At 39.5% G+C, this 18,207-nt stretch overlaps 1 protein-coding gene across 19 annotated transcripts in view; it reads right to left on the minus strand.

Moving 5' to 3' along the window:
* Positions 1 to 18,207, minus strand: part of CDKL3 (cyclin dependent kinase like 3) — a 145,433-nt gene that overhangs the window by 90,167 nt on the left and 37,059 nt on the right. For 17 of the 19 annotated variants that reach the window (XR_002522738.2, XM_021939682.2, XM_021939681.2 and 14 more), the window contains 2 exons: positions 2,247 to 2,359; positions 112 to 251 (listed from right to left, as the gene is read on the minus strand). Coding sequence is in view for 15 of the 19 variants with exons in the window: in XM_021939682.2 (XP_021795374.1) it covers positions 112 to 251; positions 2,247 to 2,359 (253 nt within the window). In the remaining 4 variants the exon portion in view is untranslated. Of the gene's footprint in view, positions 1 to 111; positions 252 to 2,246; positions 2,360 to 11,461; positions 11,480 to 18,207 lie in introns of those variants that run through there. The other 2 variants (XM_021939688.1, XM_021939691.2) reach the window with 2 other exon arrangements.

Below are 18,207 nucleotides of genomic sequence, written 5' to 3' on the forward strand. Positions count from 1 at the left end.
GAGAATCTTTTGAACCTGGGAGGCGGAGGTTGCAGTGAGCTGACATTGCTCCAATGCACTCCAGCCTGGGAGACAGAGCAAGACTCTGTCTCGGGGGAAAAAAAGACATACATGAACTATATCTGCCAACAATCCATTAAGCTTTGGATATTTTTTTCTTGCATTTTTGGGGTGTTGAACTTGAGGAAGAACTACCCCAGCAAAAATGGGGCTCTTGGAAAAGATATTCTGCAAGTGAGGTGACAAATTGCCTGAAAAGAGAAAAAAAAATGTATATTTTAAAAACAGAGAAATTAGTCTATAATCAAAATAATCAAATTGCTATGTGATCTACATTAGATACTAAAAACTGATATAAGGAAGAATATCAATTATGTCTTTTAATTTTTTGAAGTTGAATAAAAACTATCTGAACATGTCATAAAAAATTGAGGTTTCCTCAGTTATCTGCTGATAGCCCACAGGCAACATAAGATATAAAACCACCAGGTTTACTTGCTTTTCCCAAACTATAAGACATAATATGTAATGCTGTCAGAAAATGCACATTCCAACTTTTATGCATTTCCATGTGGTATCCAAATGATTTTACTATTAAGTGTTCCTCAGCAAAATACATTGAAACCTTACTCAAAGTAGCTAAAATATTAAAGGTATGTAGAAATCAAAATATTGCAAAAAAAGAAACAAGGCTAGAGTAGTAGCAGAATGGAAAGAACTATAAATATGAGTGGAGGGAACTAAGTTCTAGCAGTTTTGCTATAACTAGTTCTGTGACCTTGGGTAAATCCCTTCCTTTTTGTGCTTGGTTTTCTCATCTGTGAAATGATAGGATTAAACCCCACCATCTAAGGTTCCTTCTGATATTAATCTCTTAACCAGAACTTCTTAAAAGACACACAAAAAAGTGAGGTGTCTTAAGGCTCTAAACTATATCTTAAATCAATAATTATCCAGGTTTCACTGTTTTTAGAATTGTTCATAGTATCTTCCTCATAATCCTGTAATTACAAATTTATGCATACCTTCCCCACCACACAAAGAGCTCCTCAAGCTTCTCAGTCAGGAATAGTAAAAAATAAATCTTAGCCAGGCACGGTGGCTCACGCCTGTAATCCCAGCACTTTGGGAGGTCAAGGCGGGCAACATGGCAAAACCCTGGCTGCACTAAAAATGCAAAAATTAGCCGGGCATGATGGCACATGCCTGTAGCCCCAGCTACTTGGGAGGCTGAGGTGGGAGAATCACCTGAGCCCAGGAAGTCGAGGCTACAGTGAGCCATGCTTGCACCACTGCACTCCAGCCCAGGTGACAAAGTGAGACCTTGTCTCAAAAAAATTAAAATTTAAAATTAAAAAAACCCACAAACCTTGAAATAGCACATTCAAGGCTAACCATCATAATGTTTTGGTGGCCAAAGCAGATCATCAAATAAACTCTCATCAAATATATTCTTTTTTTTTTTTTTTTTCTGAGACAAAGTCTCATTCTGTTGCCTAGGCTGGAGTGTAGTGGCGTGATCTCAGCTCACTGCAACCTCTGCCTCCTGGGTTCAAGCGATTCTCATACCTCAACCTCCTGAGTAACTGGGATTACAGGCGCTTGCTACCACACCTGGCTAATTTTTTTTTTTTTTTTGTATTTTTAGTAGAGATGCGGTTTCACTATGTTGGTCAGGTTGGTCTCCAACTCCTGATCTCAGGTGCTCTGCCTGCCTTGGCCGTCCCAAAGTGCTGGTATTACAGGCATGAGCCACCATGCCCAGCCTTCATCAAATATGTTCTTGAATAAGTTATTTAGCTATCTGGCTGTCTATTATTGTTTTCTTTAAAAAGAAGGGTGGTTTCTGAGTAAATAATTAATTTTCTATTTCCCAGTGCTTTAAAAAAGCATCTGACTCAACTCTACTATTTGAAGTCCTTATATAGAGGTACAAATATTTGAAAAAGCCTAATTTAAAAACAACTTTTAGACAAATTAAAGTACATTCCTATTGTACTATTCTTCTTAGCATCAACAATCAACACATGGCTTAGCTATTTATATCCTAGCAAAGAAAATATTATTTGCAAAAACAGAGAATTTTCTGCCTTCTTTATCAGCCCAAGGAACCCATCTGCTGTCATCTATCAAAACAATATGCTTCCCTGTTCTTACACAGAATAGCTAAATTTGAAAATCAAGCAGAATTGATCTGGCAATATTTATTTTAGACATGTAACTCATGCTATTTCAGTAATACCTACCCACTTTCAAAACAATTTTATGGAGTAAATCCAAATCAGAGCTACTAGGAAGATAGGGATTTCCAGTGGCCATCTCAATGATCATACAGCCCAAAGCCCAGATATCCACAGGTCTGAAACAGATCAGGGAAAAACAAATCACTTTTTCATGCAGAAATATATAAATATATTCTTAAAAATATGTTTAAAGAAGGCTAAAGAAACAAGTGGTATCATTTGTAAGTTTTGTTTTGTTTTTTTCGAGACAGTCTTGCTCTGTCACCCAGGCTGGAGTGCAGCGCCGTAATCTCAGCTCACTGCAAACTCTGCCTCCCAGGTTCAAGCAATTCTCCTGCCTCAACCTCCTAAGTAGCTAGGACTACAGGCACATGCCACCATGCCCGGCTAATTTTTGTATTTTTAGTAGACACGGGGTTTCACCATGTTGGCCAGGCTGGTCTTGAACTCCTGACCTCGTGATCCACCCACCTCAGCCTCCCAAAGTGCTGGGATTACAGGCATGAGCCACCGTTCCCGGCCCATTTGTAAGTTTTTATTGTAGATCATATACCAACTTTATAAGAATTGGTAACTGCTATATTGGTGAGGCTATCAGAAAGAAATAGTCCCAAGTACTGTTCTGGGAGTGTAAACTTATATGACTTCTTTGGAGGAAAAATTGGCAAAAGCCACCAAAATTGAAATTGTATATGCTTTTGATTGTACAATTTTATTCCTAGGAATTTATCCTAAGATATACTCACATGTGTGCACAAATATAAATTACATGAGAATTTCACTGCGGCACTGTTCGTGGAAGAAAAAGATTGCAAACAACCTAAACATCCACCTATAAGGGAATGGCTAAGAAAATTTTTGTAACAACCCACAATAAAATATTATTCATCTGTTAAAAATGATGAGGTCTGGCCGGGCACGGTGGCTCACACCTGTAATCCCAGCACTTTGGGAGGCCGAGGCAGGCAGATCACAAGGTCAGGAGTTCGAGACAAGCCTGACCAACATGGAGAAACCCTGTCTCTACTAAAAATACAAAATTAGCCAGGCGTGGTGGCACATGCCTGTAATACCAGCTACTCGGGAGGCTGAGGCAGGAAAATCACTTGAACCTGGGAGGCGGAGGTTGTGGTGAGCCGAGATTGCGCCATTGCACTCTAGCCTGGACAACAAGAGCAAAACTCTGTCTCAAAAAAAAAAAAAAAAGAAATTGATGAGGCAGATCTATCTATATGTGCTGAAATGGAATGATGTCCAAGATAAATTGTCAAATGAAAAAAGCAAATTCATAAAAGAAATCAAAGATCTAAATAAATGGAGAGATACTCCATGTTCATTGATAGGAAGACTTAATATTGTCAAGATGTCAGTTCTTCCAAGCTTTATGTAATGAGTCAATACAATCCCTATCAAAATTCCAGTAAATTAAAAATTGATAATTATGTGAGGTAACACACATACGTAAATTAGCCAAATTTAGTCATTTTACAACGTATTTATACCGCAAAGCATCATGCTGTACACAATATATACATACAATTTAATCTGTGAATTTAAAAAAATCCTAGGAAATAGTTTTGTAGATATTGACAATTGATTGGAAAGTTTATATAGAGAGGCAATAGACCCAGAATAGCCAACACAATTTGAAAAAGAATAAAGATCAAAACTACTTGACTTCAAGATGTTTTAAACAATAAGCAAGATAGTATGGTATTGGTGAAAGAATAGATAAATAGATCAAGGGAACAGAATAAAGAACCTAGAAATAGACTTGCACAAATATGATCAACTGATTTTTGACAAAGCAACAGAGGCAATTAAATTTTTTAAAAAAAGATAGTGTTTTCAACAAATAGTGCTGGAACATACAAAAAACTAAATCTAGACACAGATCATACCCCTTTCACAAAAATTACCTCAAGATGGATGATAGACCTAAATATAAAATGCAAAACTGTAAAACCTCTAGACGATCACATAGGAAAAAATCTACATGACCTTAGGTAATGAGTTTTTAGATACACCACCAAAAGTATAATTCACAAAAGAAAAAATTGATAGGTAGAACTTCGTTAAAACTAAAAATTTCTGCTCCATGAGAAATACCGTTAAGCAAATGAAAAGCAAGCCACAAACTGGGAGAAAATATTTGCAAAATAATAATGAACTTGTATCCAAAATACATAAAACTCTTAAAATTCAACAATAAGAAAATAACCCAATTAAAAAATGGGCAAAATAAACAAATACACAATTCACCAAAGAAGATACACAGATGGCAAAGAGGCATATTAACAGATGCCCAATATCATATGTCATCAGATAATTGCAAATTAAAACAATAATGAGATACCACTACACACGAATGCCTAAAATCCAAAATACTGACAACATCAAATGCAGGTGAGGATGGCAAACAACAGGTACTCTCATTCACTGCTGGTTGAAACACAAAATTATACAGTCACTTTGGAGGACAATTTGACAGCTTCTTACAAAGCTAAACATAGTCTTACCATATGACCCAGCAATTGCTTTCCTTGGGATTTACCCAAATGAGTAGAACACTTCTCTCCACACAAAAACCTGGACATGAATGCTTATAACAGCTTGCTTCACAATTGCCAACACATGGAAGCAATAAAGATGTCCTTCAATAGGTGAGTGGATAAACAAACTGTGGTACATACATATAATGGAATATTATTATTATTATTATTATTATTATTGTTATTTTTGAGACGGAGTCTCACTCTGTCACCCAGGCTGGAGGGCAGTGCCGCGATCTCGGCTCACTGCAAGCTCCGCCTCCCGCCTCATGCCATTCTCCTGCCTCAGCCTCCCGAGTAGCTGGGACTACAGGCACCCGCACCATGCCCGGCTAATTTTTTTGTATTTTTTAGTAGAGATAGGGTTTCACCATGTTAGCCAGGATGGTCTCGATCTCCTGACTTTGTGATCTGCCTGCCTTGGCCTCCCAAAGTGCTGGGATTACAAGCATGAGCCACCACGCCTGGCCTATGGAATATTATTTAGCAATAAAAGAGAAGTGAGCTGTCAAGACACCAAAAAAAAAGGAGGAACCTTAAATATATATTGCTAGGTCAAAGAAGCCAGTCTGAAAAAGTTACATATTATGTGATTCCAACTATATGATATTCTGGAAAAGCCTAAAGTACAGTAACAGTAAAAAGATCAATGGCTGCCAGGAGTTTTGGGAGAAGGAGGGAAGAATAAAAATGAAGCACAGAAGATTTTTAGGACCATACAATTATTCTGTATGATACTATAATGATGGATACATGACATTATACATTTATCAAAACCCAGGAAATACAACACAGAGTAAACTCTATGGAATTTAGTTAATAATCAATATTGGTACATAATTGTAACAAATGTACCACACTAATACAAGATGTTAGTAATAGAGAAATGTGTAGAGTAGGGTGGAGGGGACATAAGGAAACTACACTTCCTGTTCAATTCTTCTGGAACCTAAAATTGGTCTAAAAATTAAAGCCTCTGAATATAAACAAATAAAAAGTGGCAGGACTTGGTGGCTCATGTCTGTGGTTCCAGCAACTTGGGAGGCTGACGCAGGAGGATCACTTGAGCCTGGGAAATCAAGCCTGCAGTGAGCCATGAGTATGCCACTGTACTCCAGCCTGTGAGACAGAATGAGACATTATCTCATAAGTAAATAAAGAAGAGTGGGGAGGGAAACCAAGATTCTATACTATGTATATAGTATGCTCCTATTTCTGTTCAAAAAGAAGAAGATGGAGAAGTATGCGTATGTATGTGTGTACACTGCTAGATAATGACCTAAGAAATAAAGGAATTAATTATAATACATACAGTTTTTCAGATCTACATTATAACCATGGATGATATAATAGTAACTTATAAACTTGCTTATTTCACAAGTTTTAATTGTTAAGTTTTAATTTAATTGTTATTTAATAACAGGTTTCGAGAGTGATTGTACAAGTTTACATTTCCCCACCAGTGTATGTGAGTTCTAAATGCTCCACTTACATTGGTATTTACTGTCTTTTTTTCAATTTAACCATTCTGGTACCACCTTGTGATATAAGTTTGCATCTTTCTGATGACTAATAAAAGTATGAGCTTTCACATTTTAAAAAAAACAAGTTTTAACTCTCAAGCTTTAAGTTACTTATTATTATTACTATTTTTAATTTTTTTTTTTTTTTTTTTTTTTTTTTTTGAGATGGAGTCTCGCTCTGTCACCCAGGCTGGAGTGCAGTGGTGTGATCTCGGCTTACTGCCCTTCTCCTGCCTCAGCCTCCCAAGTAGCTGGGACTACAGGCACCCGCCACCATGCCCGGCTATTTTTTTGTATTTTTAGTAGAGACAGGGTTTCACCGTGTTAGCCAGGTTGGTCTCGATCTCCTGACCTCATGATCCGCCCGCCTCGGCCTCCCAAAGTGCTGGGATTACAGGCGTGAGCCACCGCGCCCAGCCAAAGTTAATTATTTTTAAGTACTCTCTCCACAGAATGCAATTTCTATGCACCTCCTCCACTACTAAAAGAGACACTAAAAACATTCCTAAACAAAGCAGTTCGCTTTTCCCCAGCTTGACCTGAAATTTCACAGTACAGTTTAGTAAGGTAAGCCATTATCTGCAGAAATTTAAAGCATTATCTAGGCAGGCCTTTCAAAGAGCAATAGAAGACAGACCATGTCTAGTTAATTATCATTGCAGCAGTAATCTTAAAGGGATTTTCTGAAATATGAGCAAGTCCTAGTTAGCTGTAGAGAAAACTTCTCCCCTTCACTTCAACTACAACATTTTGCAGAAAAAGAGCTGTCCAGTAGAAAAAATGAAAACAAAATTAACCTACTAAGGAAAGTAAAGATATTAGACTCAAGCCTTGATCAAGAAAAGTAGATCCAAAAAAGCTTAGGTTTAACATGCAGGGGTAAGGGAGGATTAAAAAAACAAACAAACAGGGATATGAACTTCTAGCATGACAGAGTGAAGAGATCAGCTGACCTACTCTCTTACTAGTTTGTCATTGAAACTAGTATTTTTTTTTCTTTAAGATGGAGTTTCATTCTTGTTGCCCAGGCTGGAGTGCAATGGCGCAGCCTCAGCTCACTGCAACCTCTGCCTCCTGGGTTCAAGCGATTCTCCTGTCTCAGAATTATTTTTTTAAATACAAATACTTAAAGGATATGTATATATATACATAGTCCTTGTAGTCCTGAGGCTAAGCATAAAATGAAGATTTATTTATCCCCTAGAAACTATGCACTTCAGTATAAGAAAGATGAGTCTGTGTACTTGAACCAAGACAACTTTTTCCTTCCCCACTCTCTGCCTGGTGAGGCAAAGACACCACTCTAGGGCTCCCTCTTCCTTCAGCTCCCAGTTGAAGAGCTTTCTTCCCAGGAGAAGTGGAACTTCACCATTTCTCATCATTCTCCCAGCTGCCTGTTGCTGAGGCTAAGTTCTGGGTGATTAGTGTCAAGAGGAGGGAGACACTCCTCCAACCAGCCCCTGTTCATGGAACAATGGTTCTACCTTGAATGCAGTGCAGAGAATACTGGGGCCCAAATTGCACTTGCTCCACTCATAAGGCAGAGGTTTCATGCCAGGAAAAGCAAGCTGAAGGGACCTCAGGTTGCTGCTCTCCATATCTCACTAAGTAGCCAGCTCTTAAGAGCAGCAATATTAACTTAGAGAGAAAATTACCATGAATTCAACCCAGATCCAGAAACTGGGCTCAGAGATTTTGCCTGGGGGAAGAAGCAAGCCATAAATTAGATGGCTCCTAATCTCGTTCAAAGGAACTGACATCATTTGCAACAGAGTATAGAGAAGTTCCAACTGAAAGGTGTTCTCAACAATAGTACTGAATGTGGTAAAAGACAACTGGGTGGAGATTCATCAATTTAATGAAGCTACAGTCTAGAGTATAGGCCAGCTAGCTTGTGGGAAAGAACCATGGAATAACACAGATGCTTTCCTGGGGTCAGGACAAATATTAAATATTGAGCACAGAAACTACTCCTTCAAAGGACCCACAATTTGATTGGAACAGTTTGTAGAGCTATTTAAGTCTCAGGGCAATGTTTAAAATAATAGAGCAATAAGCTATCAGTGAGTGGAGTTTAACAGCTAGGAGTAGCCAGGGAAAGAAAGGAAGATAACCCTACCAATACCACTGTCATCTCAGAGTGACTGTGGGCCTACCCAAAACCATGCCTCCCTGAGGAGCAACTAAAAAGGTTTAATACTGTGTGTGGGGGTGGGGGGTTGGGAGTATTGGCTCCATGAAAATAATTCAGCCAGTCTCCATGATACAAACAAGCAAAAAACAGTAACAAGTCCCAGAAGGAGGGGTTCCATACCCAGAGTTCCCACAATATGTTATCTAAAATGTTCAAGTTCCAACAAAAATTATACAGCATGCAAAGGAATCTATGAGATATGACCCGTACACCAGAAAAAAAGCAGGCAACCCAAACTGCCTATAAGAGTAACTACACGTTGGATTTGGCAGAAAAGTATTTCAAAATAACAGTCATGAATATGTTCACAGAACTAAAGGAAAGCATGATTAAAGAAGTAAAGAAAGGTATAATGACAGTGTTACATCAAATATTAATAGAGAATATCAATCAAGAGATATAAATTACATATATGTATAAAGAAGAACCAAGTGGAAACTCTGGAGTTGAAAAGTACAATAACTGAAATTTTAAAATTCACTAGAGGAAATCAACAGTAGATTTAAACAGGCAGAAAAATTAATTCATGAACTTGAAGACAAGACCAATAGAAATTATGTAAGCTGAAGGATAGAAAGTAAAAGGAATGAAAAAAATAACAGAGCCTTAGAGAAATGTGAAACACCAAAATATGTATACTGGGAATACAAAAATGAGTGGAGAGAATAGAAAAATATTTTATAAAATAATGGAGGAGGCCAGGTGTGGTGGCTCACGCCTGTAATCCCAGCACTTTGGGAGGCCAACATGGGTGGATCACGAGGTCAGGAGATTGAGACCATCCTGGCTAACACGGTGAAACCCCGTCTCTACTAAAAATACAAAAAAATTAGCTGGTGTAGTGGCGGGCGCCTATAGTCCCAGCTACTCGGGAGGCTGAGGCAGGAGAATGGCATGAACCTGGGAGGTGGAGCTTGCAGTGAGCTGAGGTCATGCCACTGCACTCCAGCCTGGGTGACAGAGCGAGACTACATCTCAAAAAAAAAAGGAGGAAAACTGCCCACAATTATTGCAGAACAATAACCCACAAATACGGGAAGCTCAACAAACTCCAAGAACAAAAAGCACAAAGAGATCCACAAACACACACATCATACAAGACAAAAATCTTGAAAGCAGCATGAGAAAAACAAATCATCACTTACAAGAGAACTTTGGTAAGATTAACAACAGACTTTTCAATAGAAACAATTGAGACCAGTAGATAGTGGTACAATTCAAAGTGCTCAAAAAAGACCTCTCAACAAAAACGCCTATATCTAGTAAAGATATCTTTCAAAAATGAAGGTGAAAGTAAGACTTTCCAAAATGAACAAAAACTGAGAGAATCTGTTGCTAACCAATCCACTTCACAAGAAATACTGAAGGAAGTTCTTAAGACTGAAAGCAAGTGACCCCAGATGGTAATTCAAATCCACAGGAAGGCCAGGTACAGTTTCTCATACCTGCAATCCCAGCACAGTTGAGGGCTGCGGTGGGAAGACTGCTTGAGGCCAGGAGTTTGAGACCAGCCTAGGCAATATAGTGAGACTTTGTCTCTACAAAAAAATAAATTAGCTGGGCGTGGTGGCACATGCCTATAGTCCCAGCTATTTGGGAGGCTGAAGCAGGAGGATTGATTGAGCCCAGAAGGTTGAGGCTGCAGTGAGTCACAATCACTCCACTGTACTCCAGCCTGGGTGACAGAGTGAGATCCTGTCTCAAAAAAATAAAAAATTCACATGAAAAAACAAAGAGCACTGGTAAAGGTAATTATGTAATTATAAAAGGCAATATAAATGCATAATTTTCTCTTTTCTTCTGTTAATTTTAAAAAGCAATTATATGACAGGACTTCAAAAAGTTCATGATAATGGAATTAAAAGATAAAAATTAAAATATAAGCTTCATTCTCATTAGCCGGGCATGATAGCATGTGCCTGTAATCCCAGCTATCTGGGAGGCTAAGGCAGGAGAATTGCTTGAGCCTGGGAGGTAGAGGTTGCAGTGAGGTGAGATCGCACCACTGCACTCCAGTCTGGGCAACAGAGTGAGACCCTGTCTCATAAAAAAAAATTAATAATAATAATAATGATACCCTAAGAAAAAATAAAAATATAAACTTTGTTCTCAGTGTGAGATCCATAAGGTTCAAGATATTTTTGTAAGCAGTGATACCAGCCATTTAGTATGTCCCTAAAGAACTGAGTGTCTTGGGAATTTAACCTCATCAATGTAGTCCTTTTTACATTATTAACTGAAGAAAAATGGGTGCCCTTTATAGATTTTTTAAGATTAAGAGAAAAAAAAAGAATCAGGAGGAACTAAATCAGGACTTTAAGGTAGATGCCTAATAATTTCCCACCAAAATGTTTATAAAATTGCCCTTGGGGGCCAGGCGCGGTGGCTCAAGCCTGTAATCCCAGCACTTTGGGAGGCCGAGACGGGCGGATCACGAGGTCAGGAGATCGAGACCATCCTGGCTAACATGGTGAAACCCCATCTCTACTAAAAAAAAATACAAAAAACTAGCCGGGCGAGGTGGCGGGCGCCTGTAGTCCCAGCTACTTGGGAGGCTGAGGCAGGAGAATGGCATGAACCCGGGAGGTGGAGCTTGCAGTGAGCTGAGATCTGGCCACTGCACTCCAGCCTGGGCGACAGAGCGAGACTCCGTCTCAAAAAAAAAAAAAAAAAAAAAAAAAAATTGCCCTTGTTTGATGAGAGGAATGAGCTGGAGCATGGTCATGGTGGAGAAGGCACTTCTGGTGAAGCTTTCTCAGACGTTTATTTTGCTAAAGCTTTGGCTAACTTTCGGCCAGGTGCAGTGGCTTATGCCTGTAATCCCAGCACTTTGGTAGATCAAGGCAGGCAAAGTGCTTGAGCTCAGGAGTTCGAGACCAACCTGGACAACATTGTGAAACTCCATCTCTACAAAAAATACAAAATGTAGCTGAGCATAGTGGCACATACCTGTAGTCCCAGCTACTTGGGAGGCTGAGGTGGGAGGATCGCTTGAGCCCAGGAAACAGAGGCTGCAGTGAGCCAAGTTCCCACAACTGCACTCCAGTTTTGGTGACAGAGCCAGACTCTGTCTGAAAGAGAGAAAAAAAAAAAAAGCTTTGGCTAACTTTCTCAAAACGCTCTCACAAGAAGCAGATATTATCATTCTCTGGCCATCCAGAAAGTCAACAAGCAAAATGCCTTGAGCATCCCAAAAAAAATGTTGCCATGACCTTTCGTCTTGACCAGTCTCTTGCTTTGACCAGCCCACTTCCACCTCTTGGTAGCCAGTGCTTTGTCTTCAGGATGATATTAGTAAAGCCAGGTTTCATCATCTGTTACAATTTTTCAAAGAAATGCTTCAGGATCTTGATGCCACCTGTTTAAAACTTCCATTGAAAGTTCTGCTATTGTCTGCAGCTGAGCTGGGTGCAATGGTTTTGGCATCCATCAAGTGGAAAGTTTGCTCAATTTTAATTTTGCTGTCATAATTGTGTAAGCTGAACCAACTGAGATGACTATACTGTTGACTATTGTTTCTACTATTAATCATCCTTCAATTAGGGCAATAATCCCCTTCAATTATGGCATGAACAAGAGAAATGTTTTCCTCACAAATTGATGTGAGTGGTCTGCTGCTGCAGGATTCATTTTTAACATCATTTCCTCCTTTCTTTCTTTTTTTAATTTCATTTATTTTTTTAATTACTATACTTTAAATTCTAGGGTATATGAGCACAACATGCAGGTTTGTTACATAGGTATACGTGTGCCATGCTGGTTTGCTGTACCCATCAACTCATCATTTACATTAGGCATTTCTCCTAATGCTATCCCTCCCCCAGCCCCCAACAGGCCCCAGTGTGTGATGTTCCCCTCCCTGTGTCCATGTGTTCTCATTGTTCAACTCCCACTTATGAGAACATGCGGTATTTGGTTTTCTGTCCTTGTGATAGTTTGCTGAGAATGATGGTTTCCAGCTTCATTCATGTCCCTGCAAAGGACATGAACTCATCCTTTTTTTATCACTGCATAGTATTTCATGGTGTATATATGCCACATTTTCTTTATCCAGTCTATTATTGATGGACATTTGGGTTGGTTCCAAGTCTTTGCTATTGTGAATAGTGCTGCAATAAACATGTTTGTGTATGTGTCTTTATAGTAACGTGATTTAATCCCTTGGGTATATACCCAGTAATGGGATTGCTGGGTCAAATGGTATTTCTAGTTCTCAATTCTTGAGGAATTGCCACACTGTCTTCTACAAACGTTGAACTAATTTACACTCTCAGTGTAAAAGCGTTCCAAAGCGTTCCTATTTCTCCACATCCTCTCCAGCATCTGTTGTTTCCTGACTTTTTAATGATCGCCATTCTAACTGGCATGAGATGGTATCTCATTGTGGTTTTGATTTGCATTTCTCTGATGACCAGTGATGATGAGCATTTTTAAATATGTCTGTTGGCTGCATAAATGTCTTCTTTTGAGAAGTGTCTGTTCATATCCTTTGCCCACTTTTTGATGTGGTTGTTTTTTTCTTGTAAATTTGTTTAAGTTCTTTGTAGATTCTGAATATTAGCCCTTTGTCAGATGGACAGATTGCAAACATTTTCTCCCATTCTGTAGGTTGCCTGCTTTACTCTGATGATAGATTCTTTTGCTGTGCAGAAGCTCTTTAGTTTAATTAGATCCCATTTGTCTATTTTGGCTTTTGTTGCTATTGCTTTTGGTGTTTTAGTCATTAAGTCTTTGCCCATGACTATGTCCTGAATGATATTGACTACATTTTCTTTTGGGGTTTTTATGGTTTTAGGTCTTACATTTAAGTCTTTAATCTATCTTGAGTTAATTTTTGTGTAAGGTGAAAGGAAGGGATCCAGTTTCAGCTTTCTACATATGGCTAGCCAGTTTTCCCAGCACCATTTATTTATTTATTTATTTATTTTTTTGAGACGGAGTCTCGCTCTGTCGCCCAGGCTGGAGTGCAGTGGCCGGATCTCAGCTCACTGCAAGCTCCGCCTCCCAGGTTCACGCCATTCTCCTGCCTCAGCCTCCCGAGTAGCTGGGACTACAGGCACCCGCCACCTCGCCCGGCTAGTTTTTTGTATTTTTTTTTTTTTAGTAGAGACGGGGTTTCACCGTGTCAGCCAGGATGGTCTCGATCTCCTGACCTCGTGATCCGCCCGTCTCGGCCTCCCAAAGTGCTGGGATTACAGGCTTGAGCCACCGCGCCCGGCCCCAGCACCATTTATTAAATAGGGAATCCTTTCCCCATTGCTTGTTTTTATCAGGTTTGTCAAAGATCAGATGGTTGTAGATGTGTGGTGTTATTTCTTAGGCCTCTGTTCTGTTCTATTGGTCTATATCTCTGTTTTGGTACCAGTACCATGCTGTTTTGGTTACTGTAGCCTTGTAGTATAGTTTGAAGTCAGGTAGTGTGATGCCTCCAGCTTTGTTCTTTTGGCTTAGAATTGTCTTGGCTATGTGGGCTCTTTTTTGGTTCCATATGAACTTTTAAAGTAGTTTTTTTCCAATTCTGTGAAGAAAGCCAGTGGTAGTTTTTTGGGGATGGCACTGAATCTATAAATTACCTTGGCCAGTATGGCATTTTCACGATATTGATTCTTCCTATCCATAAGCATGGAATGTTCTTCCATTTGTTTGTGTCCTCTCTTATTTCCTTGAGCAGTAGTTTATAGTTCTCTTTGAAGAGGTCCTTCATATCCCTTGTTGTTTTTTTTTTTGGTTTTTTTTTTTTTTTTTTTTTTTTTTTTTTTTGAGACGGAGTCTGGCTCTGTCGCCCAGGCTGGAGTGCAGTGGCCGAATCTCAGCTCACTGCAAGCTCCGCCTCCTGGGTTTATGCCATTCTCCTGCCTCAGCCTCCCGAGTAGCTGGGACTACAGGCGCCCGCCACCGCGCCCGGCTAGTTTTTTTGTATTTTTTAGTAGAGACGGGGTTTCACCGTGTTCGCCAGGATGGTCTCAATCTCCTGACCTCGTGATCCGCCCGTCTCGGCCTCCCAAAGTGCTGGGATTACAGGCTTGAGCCACCGCACCCGGCCCATATCCCTTGTAAGTTGGATTCCTAGGTATTTTATTCTGCTTGTAGTAATTGTGAATGGGAGTTCACTCATGATTTGGCTCTGTTTGTCTGTTCTTGGTGTATAGAAATGCTTGTGATTTTTGCATATTGATTTTGTATCCTGAGTCTTTGCTGAAGTTGCTTATTAGCTTAAGGAGATCCTGGGCTGAGATGATGGGGTTTTCTAAATATACAATCATGTCATTTGCAAATAAAGACAATTTGACTCCCTCTTTTCCTAATTGAATACCCTTTATTTCTTTCTCCTGCCTGATTGCCCTGGCCAGAACTTCCAATACTGTGTTGAACAGGAGTTGCGAGAGAGTACATCCTTGTCTTGCGCCGGTTTTCAAAAGGAATGCTTCCAGTTTTTGCCCATTCAGTATGATATTGGCTGTGGGTTTGTCATCAATAGCTCTTATTATTTTGAGATACATTCCATCAATACCTAGTTTATTGAGAGTTTTTAGCATGAAAGGCTGTTGAATTTTGTCGAAGACCTTTTCTGCATCTACTGAGATAATCGTGGTTTTTGTCGTTAGTTCTGTTTATGTGATGGATATATTTATTGATTTGCGTATGTTGAACCAGCCTTGCCTCCCAGGGATGAAGCAGAGTTGATTGTGGTGGATAAGCTTTTTGACGTGCTGCTGGATTCAGTTTGCCAGTATTTTATTGGGGATTTTTGCATCAATGTTCATCATTGATACTGGCCTAAAATTCTGTTTTGTTGTGTCTCTGCCAGGCTTTCATATCATGATGATGCTGGCCTCATAAAATGAGTTAGGGAGGATTCCCTCTTTTTCTATTGATTGGAATAGTTTCAGAAGGAGTGATACTAGCTCCTCTTCCTACCTCTGGTAGAATCTGGCTGTGAATCCATCTGGTCCTGGACTTTTTTGGCTGGTAGGCTATTAATTATTGCCTCAATTTCAGAACCTGTTATTGGTCTATTCAGAGATTCAATTTCTTCCTGGTTTAGTCTTGGGTGACTGTATGTGTCCAGGAATTTATCCATTTCTTCTACATTTTCTAGTTCATTTGCTTAGAGGTGTTTGTAGTATTCTCTGATGGTAGTTTGTATTTCTGTGGGATTGGTGGTGATATCTTCTTTATCACTTTTTATTGCATCTATTTGATTCTTCTCTCTTTTCTTCTTTATTAATCTTGCTAGCAGTTTATCTATTTTGTTCAGCTTTTCAAAAAACCAGCTCCTGGATTCACTGATTTTTTTGAAGAGCTTTTTGTGTCTCTGTCTCCTTCAGTTCTGCTCTGATCTTAGTTATTTCTTGCCTTCTGCTAGCTTTTGAACTTGTTTGCTCTTGTTTCTCTAGTTCTTTTAACTGTGATGTTAGGGTGTCGATTTTAGATCTTTCCTGTTTTCTCTTGTGGGCACTCAGTGCTATAAATTTCCCTCTATACACTGCTTCTGCTGTGTACCAGAGATTCTGGGGTGTTGTGCCTTTGTTCTCATTGTTTTCAAAAAACATCTTTATTTCTGCCTTCATTTCGCTATTTACCCAGTAGTCATTCGGGAGCAGGTTGTTCAGTTTCCATATAGTTGTGCAGTTTTCAGTGAGTTTCTTAATCCTGAGTTCTAATTTGATTACACTGTGGTCTGAGAGACAGTTTGTTATGATTTCTGTTCTTTTACATTTGCTGAGGAGTGTTTTACTTCCAATTATGTGGTCAATTTTAGAATAAATGTGATGTGGTGCTGAGAAGAATGTATATTCTGTTGATTTGGGGTGGAGAGTTCTGTAGATGTCTATTAGGTCTGCTTGGTCCAGAGCTGAGTTCAAGTCCTGGATATCCTTGTTAATTTTCTGTCTTGTTGGTCTGTCTGATATTGACAGTGGGGTGTTAAAGTCTCCTATTATTATTGTGTGGGAGTCTAAGTCTCTTTGCAGGTCTCTAAGAACTTGCTTTAAGAATCTGGGTGGTCTTGTATTGGGTGCATATATATTTAGGATAGTTAGCTCTTCTTGTCGAATTGATCCCTTTACTATTATGGAATGGCCTTCTTTGTCTCTTTTGATCCTTGTTAGTTTAAAGTCTGTTTTATCAGAGACCAGGATTTCAACCCCTACTTTTTTTTTGCTTTCCATTTGCTTGGTAGATCTTCCTCCATCCTGTTATTTTGAGCCTATATTTGTCTTTGCACGTGAGATGGGTCCCCTGAATACAGCACACTGATGGGTCTTGACTTTTTACCCAATTTGCCAGTCTGTGCTTTTTAATTGGAGGCATTTAGCCTATTTACATTTAAGGTTAATGTTATATGTGAATTTGATCCTGTCATTATGATGCTAGCTGGTTATTTCACCTGTTAATTGATGCAGTTTCTTCACAGCATTGATGGTCTTTACAATTTGGCATGTTTTTGCAGTGGCTAGTACCGGTTGTTCCTTTACATGTTTAGTGCTTCCTTCAGGAGCTCTTGTAAGGCAGGCCTGGTGGTGACAAAATCTCTCAGCATTTGTTTGTCTGTAAAGGATTTTATTTCTCCTTCACTTACGAAGCTTAGTTTGGCTTGATACGAAATTCTGAGTTGAAAATTCTTTTCTCTAAGAATGTTGAATATTGGCCACCACTCTCTTCTGGCTTGTAGGGTTTCTGCCGAGAGATGCACTGTTAGTCTGATAGGCTTCCCTTTGTGGGTAACCCGACCTTTCTCTCTGGCTGCCCTTAACATTTTTTCCTTCATTTCAACATTGGTGAATCTGACAATTATGTGTCTTGGGGTTGCTCTTCGCAAGGAGTATCTTTGTGGTGTTCTCTGTATTTCCAAATTTGAATGTTGGCCTGCCTTGCTAGATTGGGGAAGTTCTCCTGGATAATATCCTGAAGAGTGTTTTCTAACTTGGTTCCATTCTCCCTGTCACTTTCAGGTACACCAATCAAACGTAGATTTGGTCTTTTCACATAGTCCCATATTTCTTGGAGGCTTTGTTCATTTCTTTTCACTCTTTTTTCTCTAATCTTGTCTCCTCACTTTATTTCATTAATTTGATCTTCAATCACTGATATCCTTTCTTCCACTTGATCAAATCAGCTACTGAAGCTTGTGTATGCTTCATGAAGTTCGCGTACTGTGGTTTTCAGCTCCATCAGGTCATTTAAGCTCTTCTCTATACTGGTTATTCTAGTTAGCCATTCGTCTAACCTTTTTTCAAGGTTTTTAGCTTCCTTGTGATGGGTTAGATCATGCTCCTTTAGCTCAGAGAAGTTTGTTATTACTGCCCTTCTGAAGCCTACTTCTGTCAACTTGTCAAACTCATTCTCCGTATAGTTTTGTTCCCTTGCTGGCGAGGAGTTGTGTTCCTTTGGAGGAGAAGAGGCATTCTGGTTTTTGGAATTTTCAGCCTTTCTGCTCTGGTTTCTCCCCATCTTTGTGGTTTTATCTACCTTTGGTCTTTGATGTTGGTGACCTATGGACGGGGTTTTGGTGTGGATGTCATTTTTGTTGATGTTGATGCTATTCCTTTCTGTTTGTTAGTTTTCCTTCTAACAGACAGGCCCCTCAGCTGCAGGTCTGTTGGAGTTTGCTGGAGGTCCACTCCAGACCCTATTTGCCTGGGTATCACCAGTGGAGGCTGCAGAACAGCAAATATTGCTGCCTGATCCTTCCT

Source organism: Papio anubis, chromosome 5 (assembly GCF_008728515.1).
Source record: "Papio anubis isolate 15944 chromosome 5, Panubis1.0, whole genome shotgun sequence".
Taxonomy (NCBI): Eukaryota; Metazoa; Chordata; class Mammalia; order Primates; family Cercopithecidae; genus Papio; species Papio anubis.